Source organism: Rattus norvegicus, chromosome 5 (assembly GCF_036323735.1).
Source record: "Rattus norvegicus strain BN/NHsdMcwi chromosome 5, GRCr8, whole genome shotgun sequence".
Lineage (NCBI taxonomy): Eukaryota > Metazoa > Chordata > Mammalia > Rodentia > Muridae > Rattus > Rattus norvegicus.
The window spans coordinates 129,680,673-129,706,499 of record NC_086023.1 but is presented as its reverse complement, the minus strand read 5'-3'; the positions used below and the strand labels follow the sequence as shown (position 1 = coordinate 129,706,499).

At 37.9% G+C, this 25,827-nt stretch overlaps 1 protein-coding gene across 2 annotated transcripts in view; it reads right to left on the bottom strand.

The window, feature by feature from the left end:
- The window catches only part of Faf1 (Fas associated factor 1), a 363,928-nt gene that overhangs the window by 312,105 nt on the left and 25,996 nt on the right, over window positions 1–25,827 (bottom strand). The window contains exons 2-3 of one of the 2 annotated variants that reach the window (XM_063287104.1): window positions 24,665–24,721; window positions 9,444–9,512 (exon numbers count right to left, since the gene is read on the bottom strand). Coding sequence is in view for 1 of the 2 variants with exons in the window: in NM_130406.2 (NP_569090.2) it covers window positions 9,444–9,512 (69 nt within the window). In the remaining variant the exon portion in view is untranslated. The remainder of the gene's footprint in view (window positions 1–9,443; window positions 9,513–24,664; window positions 24,722–25,827) is intronic. The other variant, NM_130406.2, reaches the window with a different exon arrangement.

Sequence of the window (25,827 nt, the reverse complement as noted above, 5' to 3'; positions counted from 1 at the left end):
TTCACTGGGGGTTCAGTCTTAGCAGGACGCAGGGCTTCCCCTCCCACTGGTGCTCTTACTAGGATATTCATTGCTACCTATGAGGTCAGAGTCAGGGTCAGTCCATGTACAGTCTTTAGGTAGTGGCTTTGTTCCTGGAAGCTCTGGTTGCTTGACATTGCTGTACATATGGGGTCATGAGCCCCTTCAAGGCTTCCAGTTCTTTCACTGATTCCTTCAGCGGGGGTCCTATTCTCAATTCAGTGGTTTGCTGCTGGCATTCGCCTCTGTGTTTGCTGTATTCTGGCTGTGTCTCTCGGGAGAGATCTACGTCCGGCACCTGTCGGCCTGCACTTCTTTGCTTCATCCATCTTGTCTAATTGGGTGGCTGTATATGCATGGCCACATGTGGGGCAGGCTCAGAATGGGTGTTCATTCTGACTCTGTTTTAATCTATGCCTCTCTAAACCCTGCCAAGGGTATTCTTGTTCCCCTTTTAAAGAAGGAGTGAAGCATTCACATTTTGACCATGCGTCTTGAGTTTCATTGGTTCTAGGCATCTAGGGTAATTCAAGCATTTGGGCTAATAGCCACTTATCAATGAGTGCATACCATGTGTGTTTTTCTGTGATTGGGTTACCTCACTCAGGATGATATTTTCCAGTTCCGACCATTTGCCTACGAATTTCATAAAGTCATTGTTTTTGATAGCTGAGTAATATTCCATTGTGTAGATGTACCACATTTTCTGTATACATTCCTCTGTTGAAGGGCATCTGGGTTCTTTCCAGCTTCTGGCTATTATAAATAAGGCTGCGATGAACATAGTGGAGCACGTGTCTTTTTTATATGTTGGGGCATCTTTTGGGTATATGCCCAAGAGAGGTATAACTGGGTCCTCAGGCAGTTCAATGTCCAATTTTCTGAGGAACCTCCAGACTGATTTCCAGAATGGTTGTACCAGTCTGCAATCCCACCAACAATGGAGGAGTGTTCCTCTTTCTCCGCATCCTCGCCAGCATCTGCTGTCACCTGAGTTTTTGATCTTAGCCATTCTCACTGGTGTGAGGTGAAATCTCAGGGTTGTTTTGATTTGCATTTCCCTTATGACTAAAGATGTTGAACATTTCTTTAGGTGTTTCTCAGCCATTCGGCATTCCTCAGCTGTGAATTCTTTGTTTAGCTCTGAACCCCATTTTTTCTTTTATTTCTTTTTCTTTTTTCTTTTTTTCAGAGCTGGGGACCGAACCCAGGGCCTTGCGCTTGCTAGGGAAGCGCTCTACCACTGAGCTAAATCCCCAACCCCTGAACCCCATTTTTAATAGGGTTATTTGTCTCTCTGCGGTCTAACTTCTTGAGTTCTTTGTATATTTTGGATATAAGGCCTCTGTCTGTTGTAGGATTGGTAAAGATCTTTTCTCAATCTGTTGGTTGCCGTTTTGTCCTAACCACAGTGTCCTTTGCCTTACAGAAGCTTTGCAGTTTTATGAGATCCCATTTGTCGATTCTTGATCTTAGAGCATAAGCCATTGGTGTTTTGTTCAGGAAATTTTTTCCAGTGCCCATGTGTTCCAGATGCTTCCCTAGTTTTTCTTCTATTAGTTGAGTGTATCCGGTTTGATGTGGAGGTCCTTGATCCACTTGGACTTAAGCTTTGTACAGGGTGATAAGCATGGATCGATCTGCATTCTTCTACATGTTGACCTCCAGTTGAACCAGCACCATTTGCTGAAAATGCTATCTTTTTTCCATTGGATGGTTTTGGCTCCTTTGTCAAAAATCAAGTGACCATAGGTGTGTGGGTTCATTTCTGGGTCTTCAATTCTGTTCCATTGGTCTATCTGTCTGTCTTTGTACCGATACCATGCAGTTTTATCACTATTGCTCTGTGATACTGCTTGAGTTCAGGGATAGTGATTCCCCCTGAAGTCCTTTTATTGTTGAGGTTAGTTTTAGCTATCCTGGGTTTTTTGTTATTCCAGATGAATTTGCGAATTGTTCTGTCTAACTCTTTGAAGAATTGGATTGGTATTTTCATGGGGATTGCATTGAATCTGTAGATCGCTTTTGGTAAAATGGCCATTTTTACTATATTAATCCTGCCAATCCATGAGCATGGGAGATCTTTCCATCTTCTGAGGTCTTCTTCAATTTATTTCTTAAGTGTCTTGAAGTTCTTATTGTACAGATCTTTTACTTGCTTGGTTAAAGTCACACCGAGGTACTTTATATTATTTGGGTCTATTATGAAGGGTGTCGTTTCCCTAATTTCTTTCTCCGCTTGTTTCTCTTTTGTGTAGAGGAAGGCTACTGATTTATTTGAGTTAATTTTATACCCAGCCACTTGGCTGAAGTTGTTTATCAGCTTTAGTAGTTCTCTGGTGGAACTTTTGGGATCACTTAAATATACAATCATATCATCTGCAAATAATGATATTTTGACTTCTTCTTTTCCGATCTGTATCCCCTTGACCTCCTTTTGTTGTCTGTTTGCTCTGGCTAGAAATTCAAGAACTATATTGAATAAGTAGGGGGAGAGTGGGCAGCCTTGTCTAGTCCCTGATTTTAGTAGGATGGCTTCAAGTTTCTCTCCATTTAGTTTAATGTTAGCAACTGGTTTGCTGTATATGGCTTTTACTATGTTTAGGTATGGGCCTTGAATTCCTATTCTTTCCAGGACTTTTATCATGAAGGGGTGTTGAATTTTGTCAAATGCTTTCTCAGCATCTAATGAAATGATCATGTGGTTTTGTTCTTTCAGTTTGTTTATATAATGGATCATGTTGATGGTTTTCCGTATATTAAACCATCCCTGCATGCCTGGGATGAAGCCTACTTGATCATGGTGGATGATTGTTTTGATGTGCTCTTGGATTCGGTTTGCCAGAATTTTATTGAGTATTTTTGCGTTGATATTCATAAAGGAAATTGGTCTGAAGTTCTCTTTCTTTGTTGGGTCTTTGTGTGGTTTAGGTATAAGAGTAATTGTGGCTTCATAGAAGGAATTCGGGAGTGATCCATCTGTTTCAATTTTGTGGAATAGTTTGGATAATATTGGTACGAGGTTTTCCAATAAGGTCTGATAGAATTCTCCACTAAACCCGTCTGGACCTGGGCTCTTTTTGGTTGGGAGACCTTTAATGACTGCTTCTATTTCCTTAGGAGTTATGGGGTTGTTTAACTGGTTTATCTGTTCCTGATTTAACTTCGGTACCTGGTATCTGTCTAGGAAATTGTCCATTTCCTGCAGATTTTCAAGTTTTGTTGAATATAGGTTTTTATAGTAAGATCTGATGATTTTTTGAATTTCCTCTGAATCTGTAGTTATGTCTCCCTTTTCATTTCTGATTTTGTTAATTTCGACACACTCTCTGTGTCCTCTCGTTAGTCTGGCTAAGGGTTTATCTATCTTGTTGATTTTCTCAAAGAACCAACTTTTGGTTCTGTTGATTCTTTCTATGGTCCTTTTTGTTTCTACTTGGTTGATTTCCGCTCTGAGTTTGATTATTTCCTGCCTTCTACTCCTCCTGGATGTATTTGCTTCTTTTTGTTCTAGAGCTTTTAGGTGTGCTGTCAAGCTGCTGACATATGCTCTTTCCTGTTTCTTTCTGCAGGCACTCAGCGCTATGAGTTTTCCTCTTAGCACAGCTTTCATTGTGTCCCATAAGTTTGGGTATGTTGTACCTTCATTTTCATTAAATTCTAAAAAGTCTTTAATTTCTTTCTTTATTTCTTCCTTGACCAGGTTATCATTGAGTAGAGCATTGTTCAATTTCCATGTATATGTGGGCATTCTTCCCTTATTGTTATTGAAGGCCAGTTTTAGGCCGTGGTGGTCTGTTAGCACGCATGGGATTATTTCTATCTTTCTGTACCTGTTGAGGCCCGTTTTTTTGACCAATTATATGGTCAATTTTGGAGAAAGTACCATGAGGAGCTGAGAAGAAGGTATATCCTTTTGCTTTAGGATAGAATGTTCTATAAATATCTGTTAAGTCCATTTGGCTCATGACTTCTCTTAGTCTGTCTACGTCTCTGTTTAATTTCTGTTTCCATGATCTGTCCGTTGATGAGAGTGGGGTGTTGAAATCTCCTACTATTATTGTGTGAGGTGCAATGTGTGCTTTGAGCTTTAGTAAGGTTTCTTTTACGTATGTAGGTGCCCTTGTATTTGGGGCATAGATATTTAGGATTGAGAGTTCATCTTGGTGGATTTTTCCTTTGATGAATATGAAGTGTCCTTCCTTATCTTTTTTGATGATTTTTAGTTGAAAATTGATTTTATTTGATATTAGCATGGCTACTCCAGCTTGCTTCTTCCGACCATTTGTTTGGAAAGTTGTTTTCCAGCCTTTCACTTTGAGGTAGTGTCTGTCTTTGTCTCTGAGGTGTGTTTCCTGTAGGCAGCAGAATGCAGGGTCCTCGTTGCGTATCCAGTTTGTTAATCTATGTCTTTTTATTGGGGAGTTGAGGCCATTGATGTTGAGAGATATTAAGGAATAGTGATTATTGCTTCCTGTTATATTCATATTTGGATATGAGGTTATGTTTGTGTGCTTTTCTTCTCTTTGTTTTGTTGCCAAGACGATTAGTTTCTTGCTTCTTCTAGGGTACAGCTTGCCTCCTTATGTTGGGCTTTACCATTTATTATCCTTTGTAGTGCTGGATTTGTAGAAAGATATTGTGTAAATTTGGTTTTGTCATGGAATATCTTGGTTTCTCAGTCTATGTTAATTGAGAGTTTTGCAGGATACAGTAACCTGGGCTGGCATTTGTGTTCTCTTAGGGTCTGTATGACATTTGTCCAGGATCTTCTGGCCTTCATAGTTTCTGGCGAAAAGTCTGGTGTGATTCTGATAGGTCTGCCTTTATATGTTACTTGACCTTTTTCCCTTTCTGCTTTTAATATTCTTTCTTTGTTTTGTGCGTTTGGTGTTTTGACTATTATGTGATGGGAGGTGTTTCTTTTCTGGTCCAATCTATTTGGAGTTCTGTAGGCTTCTTGTATGCTTATGGGTATCACTTTTTTTAGGTTAGGGAAGTTTTCTTCTATGATTTTGTTGAAGATATTTACTGGTCCTTTGAGCTGGGAGTCTTCACTCTCTTCTATACCTAGTATCCTTAGGTTTGATCTTCTCATTGAGTCCTGGATTTCCTTTATGTTTTGGACCAGTAGTTTTTTCCGCTTTACATTATCTTTGACAGTTGAGTCAATGATTTCTATGGAATCTTCTGCTCCTGAGATTCTCTCTTCCATGTCTTGTATTCTGTTGGTGAAGCTCGTATCTACAGCTCCTTGTCTCTTCTTTTGGTTTTCTATATTCAGGGTTGTTTCCATGTGTTCTTTCTTGATTGCTTCTATTTCCATTTTTAATTCCTTCAACTGTTTGATTGTGTTTTCCTGGAATTCTTTCAGGGATTTTTGTGACTCCTCTCTATGGGCTTCTACTTGTTTATTTATGATTTCCTGGAATTCTTTCAGGGATTTTTGCGATTCCTCTCTGTAGGCTTCTACTTGTTCTCTAAGGGAGTTCTTCACGTCTTTCTTGAAGTCCTCCAGCATCCTGATCAAATATGATTTTGAAACTAGATCTTGCTTTTCTGGTGTGTTTGGATATTCCGTGTTTGCTTTGGTGGGAGAATTGGGCTCTGATGACGCCATGTAGTCTTGGTTTCTATTGCTTGGGTTCCTGCGCTTGCCTCTCGTCATCAGATTGTCTCTAGTGTTACTTTGTTCTGCTATTTCTGACAGTGGCTAGACTGTCCTATAAGCCTGTGTGTCAGGAGTGCTGTAGACCTATTTTCCTGTTTTCTTTCAGCCAGTTATGGGGACAGAGTGTTCTGCTTTCAGGCGTGTAGTTTTTCCTATCTACAGGTCTTCAGCTGTTCCTGTGGGCCTGTGTCTTGAGTTCACCAGGCAGGTCTCTTGCAGCAGAAAAGATGGTCTTACCTGTGGTCCCGAGGCTCAAGTTTGCTAGTGGGGTGCTGCCTACGAGCTCTCCACGGCGGCAGCAACCAGGAAGATCTGCGCCGCCCTTTCCGGGAGCCTCCGTGCACCAGGGTTCCAGATGGTGTTTGGTGTTTTCCTCTGGTGTCAGAGATGTGTGCAGAGTGCAGTCTCTTCTGGTTTCCCAGGCGTGTCTGCCTCTCTGTAGGTTTAGCTCTCCCTCCCACGGGATTTGGGTGCAGAGAACGCTAAGTTAAAATCTTAAATTACACAAAATTTTGTATAAAATTCATGACAGATCTAATTCAGTCACAGAAAATGGAGTACAGCATATTAAAAGTTCCATGACAGTTTGGATTAGTAATGTGCTATGTCACACACACACACACACACACACACACACACACACACACACACACACACACAGACACACACACGTGAATGATGTATAAAAGAGGAAAAATGGTAAAATGCACCAAGCGGGGGGTGGGGGGGAAGTACAGCAACTTGCAATGAAATTAAAAGTGGAAGATATGGGGCTAGAGAGGTGGCTCAACAGTTAAGAGCACTGACTGCTCTTCCAGAAGTCCTGAGTTCAATTCCCAGCAACCACATGGTGGCTCACAACCATCTGTAAGGGATCTGATGCCCTCTTCTGGTGTGCAAGAAGATAGCTACGGTGTACTCATATAAATAAAATAAATAAATCTTAAAAAAAAAAGTGGAAGATATATTGCCAGTTAAAAGATGACTTCAAATGAAAATGTTAAAGTTGTAAAACACTATAAAGAGGCAAAACTTAGTGATAGAAAACTTTCTTACTATGCATAAGACTCAGCCTCAATAACCCAGAAACCTGAGAGACTAAAGAACAGAGACCAGAAAAGGTAGGGCAAAGGTAAAGAAGAGAGAAGTAAAGAACAAAGGAGGGAGGGACAGAAGGAATGAGGAAAAGAGGGTATTTGACAATATTTTCCAAAATCAAGCTAGTCAGAAATACATGAAAACTACCTTACCATTCCTTTACCAACATTATCTGAGAAAATTCTTGTGCTATGTTCTTGAAAGGCAGAGTTAAGACAATATTCATAGCCAATAAACATCTTAAACTTTAAAATTAATGAATGTGGATTAGTAGAAAAAAAAGATGAAGATGAACAAAGAACTTAAATCCCTACACCCTCCTAAACTATAAACTACCACATCAACATATAGCCCATTATTCTCAGTCTTTCTTTCTTTTCCTTTATTCTTTTTGGCATTGCCATTCAAGAGTGGCTTGGTGGGCTTTAAACCTTCCCAATGATTTTTAATCAGCCTGACCAAAAGAATACCTCAAATATACATAGGCTAACTAAAACAATATTTACTATTGCAGAGAGGTTTCAGGACAAATAGACTAGAAGCATCACTCAAATATGCTGCTACTTCTCACCACTATCCCCTCATGAAACTGTCATCTATAACATGACTTCTTAGAATATAAAAGTCAGTGTAAAGCATGAATTCACATCAGACAGCAAAAATATTTCTCAATTTTCCTGTACCAAAACATAAGACAGACAGACAGACGCACAGACAAGACCAAGAAGTAAAGACAAAGAAATAGAAACAGAAGGGAGAAGACAGCAGCAACATTGATTTAAGTAAAAAGAGCCATCTCCACATAGTTTGCAGAATGTAAATAATTAAATCTGGAAGTTCATTAGGCTTCAAGTATCCATGCCCCTACAATAATCATGTAGTCTGACCCAGAAATTCAGTTATAAATTTAGTATGTTCAGTTTCTTCTAGAAAAAAAAGTGAGTAGGTTGAATATACAATATACTTATGTGGGAATGTTTTATACAGTAATAGTTACAATATGCAAAGTCCTGCAACAACCTTAAATGCCCACCAGAACAAGAATGGTGAAACCATTCTACTACTACAACAGGAAACAATGCAAACCTTTACAAAATGAGCAGCCATACTTAATAAGATAGAAAAATGTTAGTGTAATAGTAAGTAAATATGGATTATAAAAATATTAATGTAAAAGAATCCTATTTTCAATGTAAAAGTTTACTAACATAATTTTAAAAATAACTAAAAATATACATAAAACTTGGAAATGAGTGTTTTTAACTGTGAGTTATGAGATTAAGAGAGATTTCAGGTAGAATTTTTTTTAAAGATTTATTTATTTTATGTATGTGACTGTAGCTGCGTTCAGACGCACCAGAAGAGGGCATCAGATCCCATTACAGATGGTTGTGGGCCACCATTTGGTTGCTGGGAATTGAACTTAGGATCTCTGGAAGAGCAGTCAGCGCTCTTAACCACTGAGCCATCTCTCTAGACCAGGTAGAATATTTTATTTGAAATATTTAGAACCCAAAATTTTTTCAGATAACTTTTCTCAGCTTTTAGAGTATTTATTGTTTGAACATTCCTAATCCAAAAATAGGAACTTCAACCTGATCCAACATCTGTAACTTTCAATGTGGCATGTGAGCAATAAAATGTTTCAACTTTTTAACCTTTGGGTTTGGGATTTATGGATCAGGAATGCTCAACCAGTAACTATCAGGTTGTAAATTTTTCATTTCTCATTTCATTATAAGTATGGCTTTTACAGTCTGACTTTACATTGAGTGAAGACAGTATTAATACAAAAGAAGGTCTATATAATGTACTAACAGAACTATATAAATCCACGTAACAAATAAAAGTGAACATATAATCTCACCTTCAGCAGACATCTAAACTTCTGACTGAAATCTTAGCACTTCTTAGACACAGTGGACAACAACTGTAATCTAGCACTCAGGAGTCTCAAGTAAGAGGACTTGATGTTTGAGGCCAATCTGAACTGCTAAGTTCTAGGACAGGCTGAACTACATAGTGATACTTGGCTTTTTAAAAAAACAAACAAAGAAAGAAAAATCACTTTTCCAAAATTGTGATTTCTATTGCTTTCGTATTTCTAAGATACTGAGGGATATGTAGTCCATCTTAATAGAAGTACTGTTCCAATACAATCATTTGCTGATCTGCCTTGCAAGGCATGGATATTTAGTGTTATGCTAGAACTTCATTTTTGTTACTACCAAAAGTTTTTTAAGAACTAAGCCATCTTTATGACAAACACAATTGAGAAAGAAACATGGGAGATTACCAATTCTTAAATAATTTTTTAAAATGCAGTGTTCATCAGTAACGCCTCAGGAAACAAGAATGGAGCATGGACTAGTGCTCATCATTCAGGGACACTGAGCCCTCATCCGAAGGGATGACCATGAGACACAGAAAGAGAAAAAGGGAAATTTTTTAAATCATTTCAACTATCTAAACATTCAAAATTACCCAATAATGTAACACTGAACTAAATTATGACTTCATATCAAAGATGAAAATGGGATATATCTATTCACCTAAGTTTTAGATTGGTTATAGTAAGCTGAGCCAACCTAGAATAAATATTCAGGCCATTCAAGAATTCATAAAGTTAGAACATAGGTCAAAGAGTACTTACCACCAAGTCCCAGTTATTTTGCTCAAGCAGTGTAATAGCTTCATCAATGTTTTCAATACCAGTACATGCCTAAAAAAACATGTAAATGTGTATGTTAGTATTTTAGAGCAGGGATCAGACTTAAACGTAAGTGGTATAAGACATGATTTAAGCTGTGACATATATAAAGTCAAGACATTCAGTGCCTCATACTTCTGAGTGATTAATAGTTGAGTATTAAAATTCTTACTTGAAATTTTTAGCAAAACAGTAAGCCAGGCAGGGACAGAGAGATGACCCAGCGAATAAAGGCTGATGACCTGAGCTCAATTCCTGGGATCCACATTATGAAAGGAGGGAAACAACTCTTAAGTTGTCCTCTGTCTCCACATGTGCACCAACTGGAACACACACACACACACACACACACACACACACACACACACACACACAAATCATGAATGAATGAATGAATGAATGTAGTTTTTGATCAGGAATGGTGATGTATGTCTTTAATATCAGCATCTGAGAGACAGAGGCAGGCATATCTTTGTTGAATAGAGAATTCCAAATCGAAAAAAAAAAAAAAAAAAAACTAGCAGAAACCCAAGAACTAGAACTCTGAGGCAGACACAGAAACACCTGCTGGAGGCTGGTTCCTTCTCATTTTTCCTTAATAGTCAGAATCAAGATAACAAAATAACTATCCAAACGCAATATAGAACATTCAAGTAACATAATTCTCAAATTAGGAATATGAAGCCATAAAGAACATTCAAAACCAATCTGTTATCATAAACATAAAACTCTTAAACATCCGGAACTAACTAGCATATTATTTATTATGAGCCAAGCTTTTATTATGCTCAAGCCTTTGATCCTCTCAATAATCCCAGATGTTAAACATACCCCTTTTAAAATTCTTACACATTAAAAAGTTAACAAATTAATATGAACCAGGTAACCTACACTTCATTCAATCCTCTTACCAATCTTTTGAAGTAGCTACTATGCTCATTTTAATAAAGAGAAACCAATGTTTCAAAGATACTGCCCTGGTTTCATTTCTGTTGGTATGAGAGAGTACTCTGACAAAAGCAACTTAGGGGGAAAGTTTACTTTAAAGCACAATTCTAAGTTACAATCCATCACTTTGGGAAAGTCACAGAAGATGCCTAAGCCTTGTCATAGTGTGCTTTCTACCACTAATAAAGACACCATGACCAAAGCAGCTCAGGAGGGGATGGGTTGTCTTACCTTACTGCTTAGAGTCCACCATGAAGAGAGGTGAGGAACTCAAGCACCATGAAGAGGGAAAGAACCTCAGGGCAGGAACTAAAGCAAGGGCCATTTAGGAATGCTTGCTGGTTTACTCCCTGAGGCTTACCCTGCTTTTCTTATACAAACCAGGACTGTCCAACAGAGAAGTAGATTGGGTCCTCCTCTATCAATTGTCAAGAAAATGCCTCACAGACTTGTCCATAGGAAACCTGATAGAGACATTTTCGCAGTTGAGGTTACTCTCCCTCCCCATTTGACTCTACTTGTGTCATCTAACAAAAAATGAAACAGCTGCTCACATCACATCCACAGTCAAGAACAGAGAGAATGATGTATTCGTGTTTAGTACTCAGCTAGTTTTCTTTACGTTATACAGTCTAGGCCCAAAACCATTAAGTATTTTCAGGCTAGGTCTTCCCACATCAATTAAGACAATCCCCCAAGACTAACCTAGGCAAAGCCTTCTCAGGTGATTCTAGATTGTATCTAGTTGACAATTAAAAATGACCACCAGAGGTTAAGCAATGTACTCAGGATCACAAGGCTAGGAAATTAAAGGAATTCCAAAGCAGAACACTTTCACCCCATAGCACTGCCTATCTTAGTCACTGATAAAAATATAAATCAATGGAGAAAATTTATCTATTACTGGTTACCTCAATTCATTAAAAATGAAATGAAATTTGATGACTATTATGTGATGGCAGAGAAGAATTTAAAGATGACTCATAAATTCAAAACCTATTCCTTATGTCAATAATTTAGAATATTAATGTGCCTGTACATGTGTGCACACACATCAATAACAAATATTCTGAGAAAAAATCAGAAACAAAACCATGAACAACTTCCTCAAAATAAACAAAATACTCTGGAATATTAACCAAAAACATAAAAGTTTTCTACAATAAAAACCATAAAATATTGAAGAAAGAAACAGAAGACAATAAAAGATGGGAAAGACATCATGAATTAGATTTTACTATTCTGAACATGGTTGTACTACCAAAAGAAATCTTCAGGTTTCTGTCCTTATCAAAATCCCAATGCTATTTTTCACAGAAACAAAACAAAACAAAACAAAAAAGCAAAAACCAAAACTATTTTAAAAACTGTATGGAAAAGCAATCCTAATGAAAAAGAATATTGGGATAATGTACCAAAGAGTGTAGGAAACACTATATCTGACTCCAACTTACACTACAGACCTATAGTTATAAAAACAGCATGATACCAGCACAAAACTAGATGCAGAAATCATTAGAATATACTAGAAGACTCAGATATAAACCCCACGCAGTTAGAATCACCTTACTTTTTTTTAACAAGGTCAAAAATATTCACTGAGGAAAAGACAGTCTCTACAAAAAGTGATGCTAAAAAAACTTGATATCCAGATGTAGAATGAAATGAGATCCTATCTCTCATATCAACCCCAATGTAGACCTTAATGTTAGATATGAGATCCTGAAACTGTTAGAAGGAAAATACATTACAATACATTAGGCACAACCAGGATTTTCTGGATAGAATTCTATTCATTCATAAAATAAGGCCAATTAGGACTTCATGAAATTAAAAAATGTCTTCATAGCAAAGCACACAGTTAAATGAGTGAAGATACAGACTGCTAAGAATATCTTTGCCAGGTGTTTATCTACTAGGTATATGTCTAAAGACTAATATCTAGAATATATAAGGAACTAAAAAATCTAAACAAGAAATCAAACACCAGAACAGTAAATAGCTTAATGAAATGAACTGATAGCTCTCAAAGGATGAAAACAAAATAGTCAATAAATACATAAAAAATTTCAATCTTACTAACCATCAGATAAATACATGTTAAAACACACTGAAATTCCAACCTCGATCAAAATGATACTCTTTAAGATAATAAATACCGGGCTGGAGAGATAGCTCAGCGGTTAAGAGCACCCGACTACTCTCCCAGAGGTCCTGAGTTCAATTCCCAGCAACCACATGGTGGCTCAACCATCTGTAAAGAGATTCGATGGCCTCTTCTGGTGTATCTGAAGACAGCTACAGTGTACTTATATATATAATAAATGAATAAATCTTTAAAAAAAAAAGAAAGAAAAGAAATACCAAATCAGCAAGAGTAAAGGCAAGAGGGAATTCCTGATTAATATACTTCTGGAAGAAATATAAACTATCAGGAAATTAGCACGGAGATTTCTTTTTTAAAAAAAAAAATCATATGACTGAGATACACCAGCCCTGACTATATATAAGAATTACAAATCAACACGTGACAGAAATACTTACTTACATCAATACTTACTTCAATATTTACTATATCCTATTTATTAACAGCTAAGAAATGGAACCAGCCTTGGTGTTCAGTAACAGAGTAATAGATAAACAGTTCAGTAGGTTTACACAATGGAAATTTTTTCAGTCATAAAGAACAAAGCTGTATCATTTGCAAGAAAGGGGATGTAACTGGAAATGACCATATAAAGAAAATAAAGTCAGTCTCAGACAAGTATGTTTTCTCTCCTACTTGGTTTCTAGATTGTCATAGAGACATGTAAGATCCTATGTGCATATAGAATATGAGTAAAGGTGAAATTTTCTAGGGAACAAACAGAACAGAGCAGTGAGAAAGGAAAGGAGAGAATGAGGGGTATAAGGGAAGGACATAGTCAACACACAATCTTTATATTTGAATGCCCTTCTGTAATTGTCTTGCTATATGATACACAATATAATACTTAAGACATCTTTCCTACACATAAAAAGTTAAATGAAATAGCTGAATAAAATACTAAATTAATAAACTCTGTCTAATCCATGTTGATTCTTTTTGGGATGGGGTGGTAAAAAGAGAAAAGATCATTCCAACCTGCCAAGGTTGTTTTCTCAGGAAAGCAGAGGAGAATTTCCAGGGTTTTAAGGGGAGCAGGTACTGGAAGGAAGGGTTCCCTGAAGAAGTCAATGGAGGACTTCAAAGAAGTCAGTTCTTTTTAAAATGATTTTTATGGTTATTTCTTGAGACAAGGTCTCTCTACTATATAGCTCTGACTATCCCGGAACTTGCAATGTAAACCAGGCTGGCCTCAAACTCAGAGAAAATAGCTGGCCTCTGCCTCCCAAGTGCTGGCTGTTATTCACCATGACCAGCCTTAAATGAATTTTCATCTAGAAAATTCCAAAGTATTGCCCCAGATTAGCACATTACTTGCTAATTGCCAGCAAGTCATCATCTGGGCCAAATGATCAAACCAAGTATCACAAGCAGTGAGAAAATGACAGACTAAAAGCTTCCTGCTATGATAAAAGACAAGAAAGCCTAAGATCAATATCAACCATGAAGCATATATATCAAAAATGTTCAACTATTCTAACCAAGGATCTAGATTTAAAGAACAAAAGAACAAGTCAAGTGACAGCATAAATAAGTAGAGAAATCTAGAATGTACATTTTACAAAACTATCCTGAAAGTTACTTCCATCCCAAGAAGTGTTAGTACCTCTCCTCACCGAGAGACCAGAGATATAGCCATACATGCAATATATAACTACAATTTTATACTGCCAATAAGAAAAATAAAATTTTATCACCCTGTACAAAGCTTAAGTCCAAGTGGATCAAGGACCTCCACATCAAAGCAGACACACTCAAACTAATAGAAGAAAAACTAGGGCAGCATCTGGAACACATGGGCACTGGAAAAAATTTCCTGAACAAAACACCAACGGCTTATGCTCTAAGATCAAGAATCGACAAATGGGATCTCATAAAACTGCAACGCTTCTGTAAGGCAAAGGACACTGTGGTTAGGACAAAACGGCAACCAACAGATTGGGAAAAGATCTTTACCAATCCTACAACAGATAGAGGCCTTATATCCAAAATATACAAAGAACTCAAGAAGTTAGACCGCAGGGAGACAAATAACCCTATTAAAAATGGGGTTCAGAGCTAAACAAACAATTCACAGCTGAGGAATGCCGAATGGCTGAGAAACACCTAAAGAAATGTTCAACATCTTTAGTCATAAGGGAAATGCAAATCAAAACAACCCTGAGATTTCACCTCACACCAGTGAGAATGGCTAAGATCAAAAACTCAGGTGACAGCAGATGCTGGCGAGGATGCGGAGAAAGAGGAACACTCCTCCATTGTTGGTGGGGTTGCAGACTGGTACAACCATTCTGGAAATCAGTCTGGAGGTTCCTCAGAAAATTGGACATTGAACTGCCTGAGGACCCAGTTATACCTCTCTTGGGCATATACCCAAAAGATGCCCCAACATATAAAAAAGACACGTGCTCCACTATGTTCATCGCAGCCTTATTTATAATAGCCAGAAGCTGGAAAGAACCCAGATGCCCTTCAACAGAGGAATGGATACAGAAAATGTGGTACATCTACACAATGGAATATTACTCAGCTATCAAAAACAATGACTTTATGAAATTCGTAGGCAAATGGTCGGAACTGGAAAATATCATCCTGAGTGAGGTAACCCAATCACAGAAAAACACACATGGTATGCACTCATTGATAAGTGGCTATTAGCCCAAATGCTTGAATTACCCTAGATGCCTAGAACCAATGAAACTCAAGACGCATGGTCAATATGTGAATGCTTCACTCCTTCTTTAAAAGGGGAACAAGAATACCCCTGGCAGGGAATAGAGAGGCAAAGATTAAAACAGAGACAGAAGGAACACCCATTCTGAGCCTGCCCCACATGTGGCCCATACATATACAGCCACCCAATTAGACAAGATGGATGAAGCAAAGAAGTGCAGGCCGACAGGAGCCGGATGTAGATCTCTCCCGAGAGACATAGCCAGAATACAGCAAACACAGAGGCGAAAGCCAGCAGCAAACCACTGAATTGAGAATAGGACCCCCACTGAAGGAATCAGTGAAAGAACTGGAAGAGCTTGAAGGGGCTCATGACCCCATATGTACAACAATGCCAAGCAACCAGAGCTTCCAGGAACTAAGCCACTACCTAAAGACTATACATGGACTGACCCTGGACTCTGACCTCATAGGTAGCAATGAATATCCTAGTAAGATCACCAGTGAAAGGGGAAGCCTTGGTCCTGCTAAGACTGAACCCCCAGTGAACGTGATTGTTGGGGGGAGGGCGGCAATGGGAGGAGGATGGGGAGGGGAACACCCATAAAGAAGGGGAGGGGGAGGGGTTAGGGGGATGGTGGCCCAGAAACCAGGAAAGGGAATAACACTTGAAATGTAAATAAGGAATACTTAAGTTAATAAAAAAAATTAATAAAAAAAAAACACCAGCCAACATTATTCCAAATGGAGAAAAACGCAAAGTAAACTCTCTGAAATCAAGAAGAAAAAAGGGTTGTTCATTATCCTCTTCAGTATAGTGCTATAAGCACTAGATGGCACAGTAAGGTAATAAAGAAAGGAAGAAATTCAAGTTAAAAAAGAAAAAAGAAAAAGAAAAAGAAAATTTGCTAAAATTAGGGAAACTGCACTATTGTCAGGACTTCAGGAGACATTATAGATTATTATTTATTTATTATATTTTGAATATACTATATATATATACAGGAAGTTGGTATATGATAAAATATTTTTTAACAAGACCATGTGGTGATTTTTTATGTTGCCTCAACATTCATTTTAAATAGTTTAACATCTTTCAACCAAAACAGGACATAAAATTTACAGCACATTATGCTCAAATGGCCGACACTAGTGACCACAGGATAAAAGAGATGTGATACTGAATCCAATTCTTCAACTTTCCACACATACAGGTCCTCCCACTAAGGGTTTTCTTCCATTTACAATGAGCTTGAATATATGATTTGATCCTTTTCCTAGGGAAACCAAAATAGAGTGTAGTGGTATGGTAACTTTGACCATATGTCTCTGTCTTCAAAAGTGTCATGAGTTCTACTTCTACTTCTAAATGCCATCAATTATCCTAAGATATTTTTGAGGTGGGAGGGGTTCCTCTATGATTCTATGATAAGATATCAAAATAAATACACGTGAATCACACCTGAGCCCAGATATTGAGGAGACCAGCCCAACTACATATATAACTTCTAAACAAAGACACCCAAATAAAAAGAATCAACCAACCACTGGTAAGTGCCTTAATTAGATTGCTATGGTGTTCAGCCACTTAATTATGGAGCTGCCACACAGAAATAAAATTAATCTTTACCCGTGCCAGCATTTGTTACTCATCTTCTTAAGGTGTACCATTTTTACTGAGGTTGGAATTTCAGTTTGTTTTTAGCATGCATTTATCTGACGGGGAGAGGATGGCGGTAGAGAGTATTGGGAGAGATGACTGGAACTGGGGAGCATCACAGAGATGAGCTAGAAACATGTGCAATGAAAACTCCCAGGAATCTACAAAGGTGAATCTAGCTAAGACTCCTAGCAATGGGGAATATGGAGCCTAAACAAGTCATCTCCTGTAACCAGGCAAGACTTTACAGTGGAGGGACTAGGACATCAATCCAGCAACAAAATTTTCAACCTGCAATTTGTCCTGCCTACAAGGTGTGCTGGGTAAAGGTAGCAAAGAAATTGTGGGAGTGGCCAACCAAGAGACTCCTGCCATGAGAGGTGCCATGAGAGGAATCCCACCGCTGACACTGGCTGGAGGTTCAGGACTCTGAGGCTGGATAGCTCAGAGACCTAGAATAGAGCCAAACATGACTGGGGTGGTCTGGGTTGGGGGATTGGGGGCCACCAATGAAATGATGCCTAAAGATATTCTGTGATATTTATAGATTGTTGCAATCAGAGAAACTTTATCCAGCAACTGATTAAGAGACTCATTGTCAAATATTAGACAGTGTTTGGGAAATCCTACTGAAGAGAGGAAGAATTGTAGGAGCCAGAGGGGTCATGACACTACAAGAAAACCAACTTGAACTCATAGGGGTTAACAGAGACTGAATTGACAACCAGGGAGCCTGCCTAAGACTGACCTAGAGACCATATATGTTACAGCTGTGTAGCTTGGTCTTCTTATGGGACTCCTAACAGTGGGAACAGAGGATGTCCCTGATTCTTTTGCCTGCTTTTGAGACCCTGTTCCTCATTCTGGGTTGCCTTGCCCAGTTCAGCCTTGATACAAGGGGAGATGCCTAGTCTTGCTGAAACTTGATATGTCATATTTGGTTAATATTCACGGGAAGCTTGCCCTTTTCTGAAGAGAAATGGAGGAAGAGTGGATGGGGAAACAGAAAAAAGGGGAGAGGGCATGACTAGAAAAAGGAGGGGAATTGCAGTTGTAAAAGAAAGATATACAGTATCGTTCAATGACCATTTCTACTAAGTCTATTTATAAGTCTATTTATAGTTATATATAGATTGAGTACTGATTGAATTTCTTGTGATTATGTGTCAATACTTTTCTGTTCTTGTATGCTTGATAACCTAGGATTGCACCCAAATATTATGACTTTTTCATATTTTGGGAGCTAGATATCTCTCTAAATATTCTTGAGCCTTATTCTCTGATGTACCTGGAAATAACTGGTTGCTATTAGAGCTTCCTTTAAAGATCTGTTCAGCAATATCCTTCAGTCTCCCTCTGAGTACTCTAGGATGCCTCACCTTATATATTTAAGATGGTCCACTCATTTTAAAAGACGCATGCAGCTGATACTGATAGGGACATGTAGTATCCCATACTTTGTATGGTTCACAGAGATATTATACTACATTAACACTTTCCAGTTGTCTCTCCAGATTTTATTCTTTCTTATGAAATAGTTCCAGTACCTGTCAAAGAATTTTAACTATCTGAGAAATGTATGGAAAAACAACTTTCATGTCAAACAATCCCATTTCTGGGGAAATTATAATGCATTTCATCATAATAAAGCCTCTAAAGGAATACTTTAGAAAAAAAATTCTTCCAACTTTTTCAACCCAAAAGGCTCTAAAGTAACTAAATGAATGAATGAAAACTAAAGACTGTCTTGCATGTAAAAAGAAATTGCATCTCACAATCTTGAGACACACGTTTCTTTTTCATGTTGACTACTTTGAGTTGTTTTTAAATAAATGCCATCTTTACATTAAGTGGATTAATGAGGTTTGCTTTTTTCTTTGTAATTCTCTGTGTTAAGTGGTTATGACGGATGGATGTGTGGCAGGTGAATAGAAGCTATTTTTATTTTATCACAGTAAAAAGAAGAGAGGTTTGGAATATGTTAACAGACAACCTAAAGTAAATTGTTCTGTCTTTGAATATTACCTATAATGAGAAAAATAATGTCTCCCTTTATGAGCACTATGCTGGCTAGCTTTATATCAATTTCTGACACAGCTAGAGTTATTTTGGAAGAAGAAGCCTCAACTGACAAAATGGCACCACCAGAATGATGACTGATGTGGGAGGACCCAGCTCACTAGGGACAGTACTACCCAGAGCTGTTGGTCCTGGGTTCTATAAGAAAGGAAGCTAAGCAAGCCACGGTGAGCAAGCCAGCAAGCAGCACTCCTCCATGGCCTCTGCGTTAGCTCCTGCCTCCGGGTTCTCTCCCTGTTTGAGTTTCTATAGTAATTTCCTTTGATGTTACTAAAGATGTGGAAGCATTTCCAAATACACCCTTTCTTCCCCAAGTTGCTTTTGGTCAGGGTGTTTCACCATAGCAATAGTAACCCAAACTAAGACTAGTACTTTTCTCATTTTCTCTTTTATATAATTTATCTGTTTTTATAAATATTATGTACTATTATGTACCTTAGCTAGGACTAACATTCTTTGCTTGATATATTCTATGTACATATATATGTACTGATGCTCTTGGATGCACAGTGGGATTATATTCCAGTATACCTACTGTAAATATTGTATCAAAATGTATCCACCATCTACAACATATTATAGCTTAGCAGTATAATGTGACCTATAGAGTATCCATTATACAAACTCAGCCACATAGCTGACTGGGAGTTTCAGCTTGCTGTCCAGCAACATGAAAAGGTATCTAGATATATACAAACAGCAGGAAAAAAGATTACAATTCAAAATTCAAACTAAAGTTTTATTGAATTTACCCAATAAAAAAGCTGAAAAGGAGGTTTAAACCACTGTAAGTTATCATATGTGGTATTGCAGCTTTTGAGGCTGGGAATGTAGTTCAGTAATGGAATGCTTGCCTACTCTGTGCAAGGCTCCAGATTTGATCTCTACAACCATAAGAGAAAAAGTTAGATAAAGATCGGATATTTCTATAACATAGCAAACTTTAAAACACTGAAAACAAGTAAGACACAAAAAAATGACCATTAGTATTTAGAGCAATGGTTCTTAATCCTTTATTATAGTCCCGCCTGTTGTGGTGACCTCAACCATAAAATTATTTTCATTGCTATTTCATAGCTGTAATTTTGCTTCTGTTATGAATCATAATATAAATATCTATGATTTCTGATGGTCTTAATGAGAACCCTATAAAAAGGTCATGCCACTCTCCCAAAGGGGTTGCAACCCACAGGTTAAGATCCACTGAGTATTAAAGTATATTTATGTTTGTTTCCTTTTATTTTTGTTAACAGAATCTTTACAAAAATAAGCTAAACCCTATGTTCTTGTAATCTAATTACCTAGCTCCTACTAAAAGGAGAGATCCTGCTTGAGATGGTTATAATTTTATCTGTAACCTATAACCACAGGCTTTTCCACCTGAGCCTCAGTTCCAGAAAATTCAACTTAGAGGCTCTACTTTATTTATGAATAAATACCTAGGCCAAGCTAGGCTTGCTTCCCGACTAGCTCATAATTTATATTAACACGTTTATACTATTCTGTGTCTGCCACGCAGCTAATTACCTCTTCTCAATTTCGTACTTCTAAACCTGAGTAGGAAATTTCCCCAAGTTTGACTCTTTCCCAGTTTCACACATCCTCCCCTTACAACCACCACCTGCCTCTTGCTGGATGTCCTACCTTCTATTTCTATTATTACTCTGTTATTCTACTTTTTCCTATAAGCTTTTTATTAACAGGTGATGCTTCCACACAGTAACAAAAAATTATCCGATACTATAGTAATCTAAAATGTTCTCAAGGTGCTAAAATGTTGCAGCTTGGCACCAAGCCTGACAACCTGATCCCTGGACCCACATGGAGAAAAACAAGAACCCACTCCTGCAAGATTGTATGACCTTCACGAATGCAATTTGGCATGCATGCACACACACACACACACACACACACACACACACACACACACACACACACGAGAAGTAGAAGGAGAAGGGGAAGGGAAGAAGAGGGAGAATAAATTTTTAAATTAAAAAAATCCAATGAAATTTAATGTTCTTGGGAAAAGTTGTCAGTTAACAGCTACATAGTTTTATGTGTTGCAAGATCTTTTAAAACATGTCTCTAAACATCCTTACAAATTGCAAACCATAACATTTCTACATAGTTTTTATTAATGAAATCCCAAAGTACTTAATTTTCATTCTTTTCATGAACAGGGCAACTATAATAGTACATTTGACTAATAATATATAAAAAAATACAGGATTTTTTTTTCTCTTTTTTCTTTTTTTCGGAGCTGGGGACCGAACCCAGGGCCTTGCGCTCACTAGGCAAGCGCTCTACCGCTGAGCTAAATCCCCAACCCCAAAATACAGGATTTTAATAATTATATATTTGTTATATAACTTTATAACCAAAAAAAGAAAGAGTTCTGGGGAGATGTCTTAATGGTTAAAAGCACTTCCTGGCCTTCCAGAGGACCCAACTTCAGTTCCAATACCCACATCAATTCAAACCACTTGTAACTCCTACTCCAGGAAATCAATGCACTTACACTCACTTGCATACACCCCCACACACAAACACACAAATGCTCATAATTAAAAAATAATAATTGAGGCTGGAAAGATTGCTCATTGGTTAAAAGCACTTGCTGATCTTCCACAGGACTAAGGTTCAATTTCCACCATCTACATGGTTGCTTCCAACTGCCTGTAACTCCAAGCCCAACAAGTCCTGCACCCTTTATGGCTTCCAAGAAACACATGGTGCACAGACATGCATACAGGTGACACTCATATACATAAATTAATGATGATGATGATGATCAAGATGATCCTCTGCTTTATAACACGCTTGAGACAAGCTTGAGCTATAACCCAACCCAGGGAAGAAAGGGGGGAAGGAGAGAAGAGGAGGGAGTGAGGGGAAAAAAAGAAGAGAATCTTAAAATTAGAATTTGTCTATTATTTTCCAAAATAGTCACTAGAGATGGAAACTAGAAGTTTTCCATCTTGAAGTGGAAAACTTAAGGGTTCTTTGGAAAAGTCGGTTGTGTTGGATGGTGTTTTGCTAAAGCAGACACATGAAGGAACAAGTTTTGCTGAAGCAGACTCAAGTGAAAGGTTGTTTTGCTAAAGCAAGCATGTGAAAGGATGAATGATGAAGGATTCTTCGATAACAACACACATGTATTAGTTCACCTTACATGTGTTGTTAAGCTCCATTTGTCGTGACTTCATAGAGAGAAACATACTAAAAATTTCCAAGAGATTCTGTGGCTACTTGCCACTTCCAAAGACTTTAAGTGGCCAAGTGATGTCAGCTGATAGACTCACCTGCTGAGTAAGGTAAGACATGGTCGTGAGATAAGACCAGTAGAGGACATGTGATGTTTGGAGAGAGTATAAATAGGACCCAACAGACGGTGACAAGGGTTTGGTCTGCTGGTACAGCCAGCTCTGCAAAACTTCTTGATCTCGAGTGATCTTCACCACATCATTGAGAGGCACAGCAAAGAACTTCTGGTGTCTCCTGGTCCAAATCCCTCCTGCTGACTGGTGCCCCTGCTAGATCCTGCCACCACTACTGCTATTTCTCTGGTATGCTAACGCCAGAAGAAGGCATCATAAATAAAGTTACAAATATTATGCTCAACTGCTGGGGTGTATCTGTGAAGTGTTTGTGAATGGATCAAACTGCCCCTGCTGACCTTTGAACTGAACTGCTGTTTTCCTGACAACACAGATGGGATTTGCTCTGAAGAACCATTTCTAAAGAGGTCCACTTTCCTCCGTATCATAATAAGCTTTCTTTTCCACTACCTCTGACGGGTGGTAGGCTAGAAGAGAGGTTAAAGCATTTAAGAAACATTATTAAAAGTAGGGTTTGAAAAATTAAAAGCTATAGTATTTAAAATACTAAGAGAGCCAGGTGTAGCAGTGCACACCTTTAGTCCGAGAACCTTGGAGGCAGAGGCATACAGATCTCTTGGGAGTTCAAGGTGAACCTAGTCTACAAATAATGTTCCAGGCCAGAGGCTGTATAGTGAGACTGTATATATTTCTCTCAGTGTGTCTCTCTGTGTGTGTCTCTCTTACGCTTACATACACACTCACGCACTCGAGCACTCACACCACCTAGAAGAATACTAAACAATGGTGTGAATATTGAAACACTAGAAATGGAGCAGGAATTTCTCTAGACTTGCCATCTCACAAACAATTCATATAGTTTATTCTACTTCATTGCTTACCAAATTCACCTACTGATGGCCAAACTGGTTTCTCTGGTATGCTAATGCCAGAAGAAGGCATCATAAATAATGTTACAAATATTATGCTCAACATGAAAGTATCCACTCCTTTGTAAATTAATATTCTGGTTAATAAGTAATCCCAACACTATAGAGTCAGGAGTTGAAAGTCAGTAGTTCAAGAGCAGAGGATCAAAAGTTCAAGGTCAATACATGGGTAGTTTAAGGCCAGCCTGGGCAACACGAGGCCCTGCATTCACATGTGCATGTTCATAAACAAACACACATATACACAATTCTCGTTAAAAAGATTCACCTCAGGATTGGAGAGATGGGCAAGTAATTAAAAGTAGCTCAATTCTAAGTAATCACACGGTGGCTAATACTGATCTGCAACTCCAGTTCCAAAAGATCTGATGGTACATTTTTCTGGCCAACATGGGTACCAGCTACACATGTGGTACAGATAATGCATGCAGGCAAAGTAGGCATATACATAAAATAAAAATAAATCATTTTTAAAATATCAATCCTCTATGAAGCTGCTATTATGAGCCACTTTCCCAGAACATTATCACTTAACAATAACAAATATGAAGTATAATGCTTACATATACAGAGCAAAGGATCAGATCATAAATTTATGATGAGAAAACCAACCTTTCTCATTACTTGAAGATGTTTCATAGAAATATCAAAAACAAATATTAATAACTATAATTAAATCCTAGAAGTATCCTTAAGTTAGAACTTTCTATTCATTTTCAAATACATCAAAGAGGGACTTTTGCTCATGATACCATAGGCATATAAGTACACAAAATGATACAGACCAGTCAAGTGTATTTTTTTTGATATAACTTCTCTTCTAAACAAAACTATTTGACTGAAATCAATGTTTTCCTCCAAATGCCACCATAATTCTTAATGTCTTCATGCCCAACCTACTATTAAACTTTTCTCCAAAACTACTGGACTTTGTGCATCAAAACAAAATAATCTGAAAGTTTTACTTTATGTTTTACATTTCATTTAACAAGTACCAATAAAAAGAAGAGAAAGAGAAGGAGGAGGAGGAAGAAGAAAAGGAAAAGAAAAAGGACTCAGATTTTAAAACTGAAAGTCCTTCATCCATTGAATACCTCTATTCTGAGAATCCAGGTAAGTCCCAATGCTGAAATCTGTTCTGTATCAGATAGTCAAAATGTTTTACATTTTGGGGCATCAGATTGTAGACTTTTGGATTAGGAACAATCAATTAGGGAAATCTATTCAAATACTCTAAAATCTGTAAAAACTATTAGCACATTAACTAGTTATTTCAGGTATCTCAGATGAATGGCACAAAACACATGCATGAGGATCGTGACAGCAGGTCCTTCTCTTTTTCTCCCAAGTGGTTGTCTGTAGTGACTTCTTTCCACTTAACTATATCTTACCTTATTATTTGCTTCATAAAGTTACCTAGCTTTCTCTCTGTCCATTCCTGATCCCTCCTAAATGAGTTAAAAGAGAGAGATGGATATTATACTTAGTATATTTCTGCTGTTGCACAATCTTTCTCCTAGTTGCTCAAAAACAAACATATTCATGCCAATGGGCATTAACAATACCCACCCAAGTCTCAGTTGATAAACCCATGAGTTTGCTGGGGCTACTTACAGCAGCATAGGTGACTCTTGGGCAACTGCATCACCAAAAAAGCTTCATCTCATATGACTCACGAAAGCTAAATCACTGGATGACTGCAGTGGAAAATTACATTATCTGTGTAACTTGTTGACAGCTCTACTAAAGAGCTGCTCATGCGCCTTTAAGTAACCCCAATAAACTCACTGGTTCACTAAGCTAGACTTAAGCAGAATTGTTTTCTTGGCCAAATTGAATTTCTTCACAGCTCCCCAAGAAAAGTCATGAAACACAACTACCCCCAAATAAGGACAGATTAGAACCAAAGATGAATCTAGCATATCACCTTCTATATGGTCTAAGAGATAGGGCATCTGAGAGTGGAGCAATGAGGACAACCCAAATACAGCCATTCTTCCCTATGCTGCATTTGTGTGCCATTTTGCATGGCAGCAGCTGGATTGGCCTTGCTATGGATAAGAAAACATTCAGCTAAGGCTGAGACATATGAAGGTAAAGTGTGTGAAGTGTGGCTCCCAGGGTTGTTATCTTCTATGTGGTACTGAGTATAACACTTCCTTGACTAATGGAGTCCACAGTGTGGCAGAAGTACTAGCAGATACATTGTAGTCCGAGAGTAGCACTTATGAAATAAGACTATAAGCAAGTTACAGTGGCAGTTTCATGGCCTCTAAAATAAGCAAATGAAGTATGGCTTAACCAATGATAGGGGTGTATAAGGAAAATCAGATTTTACACTATACCAACTTAGCTGAGAATATATTTCTTTTTTATAATTTTTATTAGACTTGTTTATTATTTTATGTCTGAATGGCTTGCCTGCATATATGTATGAATACCATTTTTATGCCTGGTGCCCACAATGGTCAGAAGAGGTTATTGGATCTCTAGAACTGCAGTTACTGAGGTTGTAAATCACCATGTGGGTGCTAGGAATCAAAACCCAATCCTT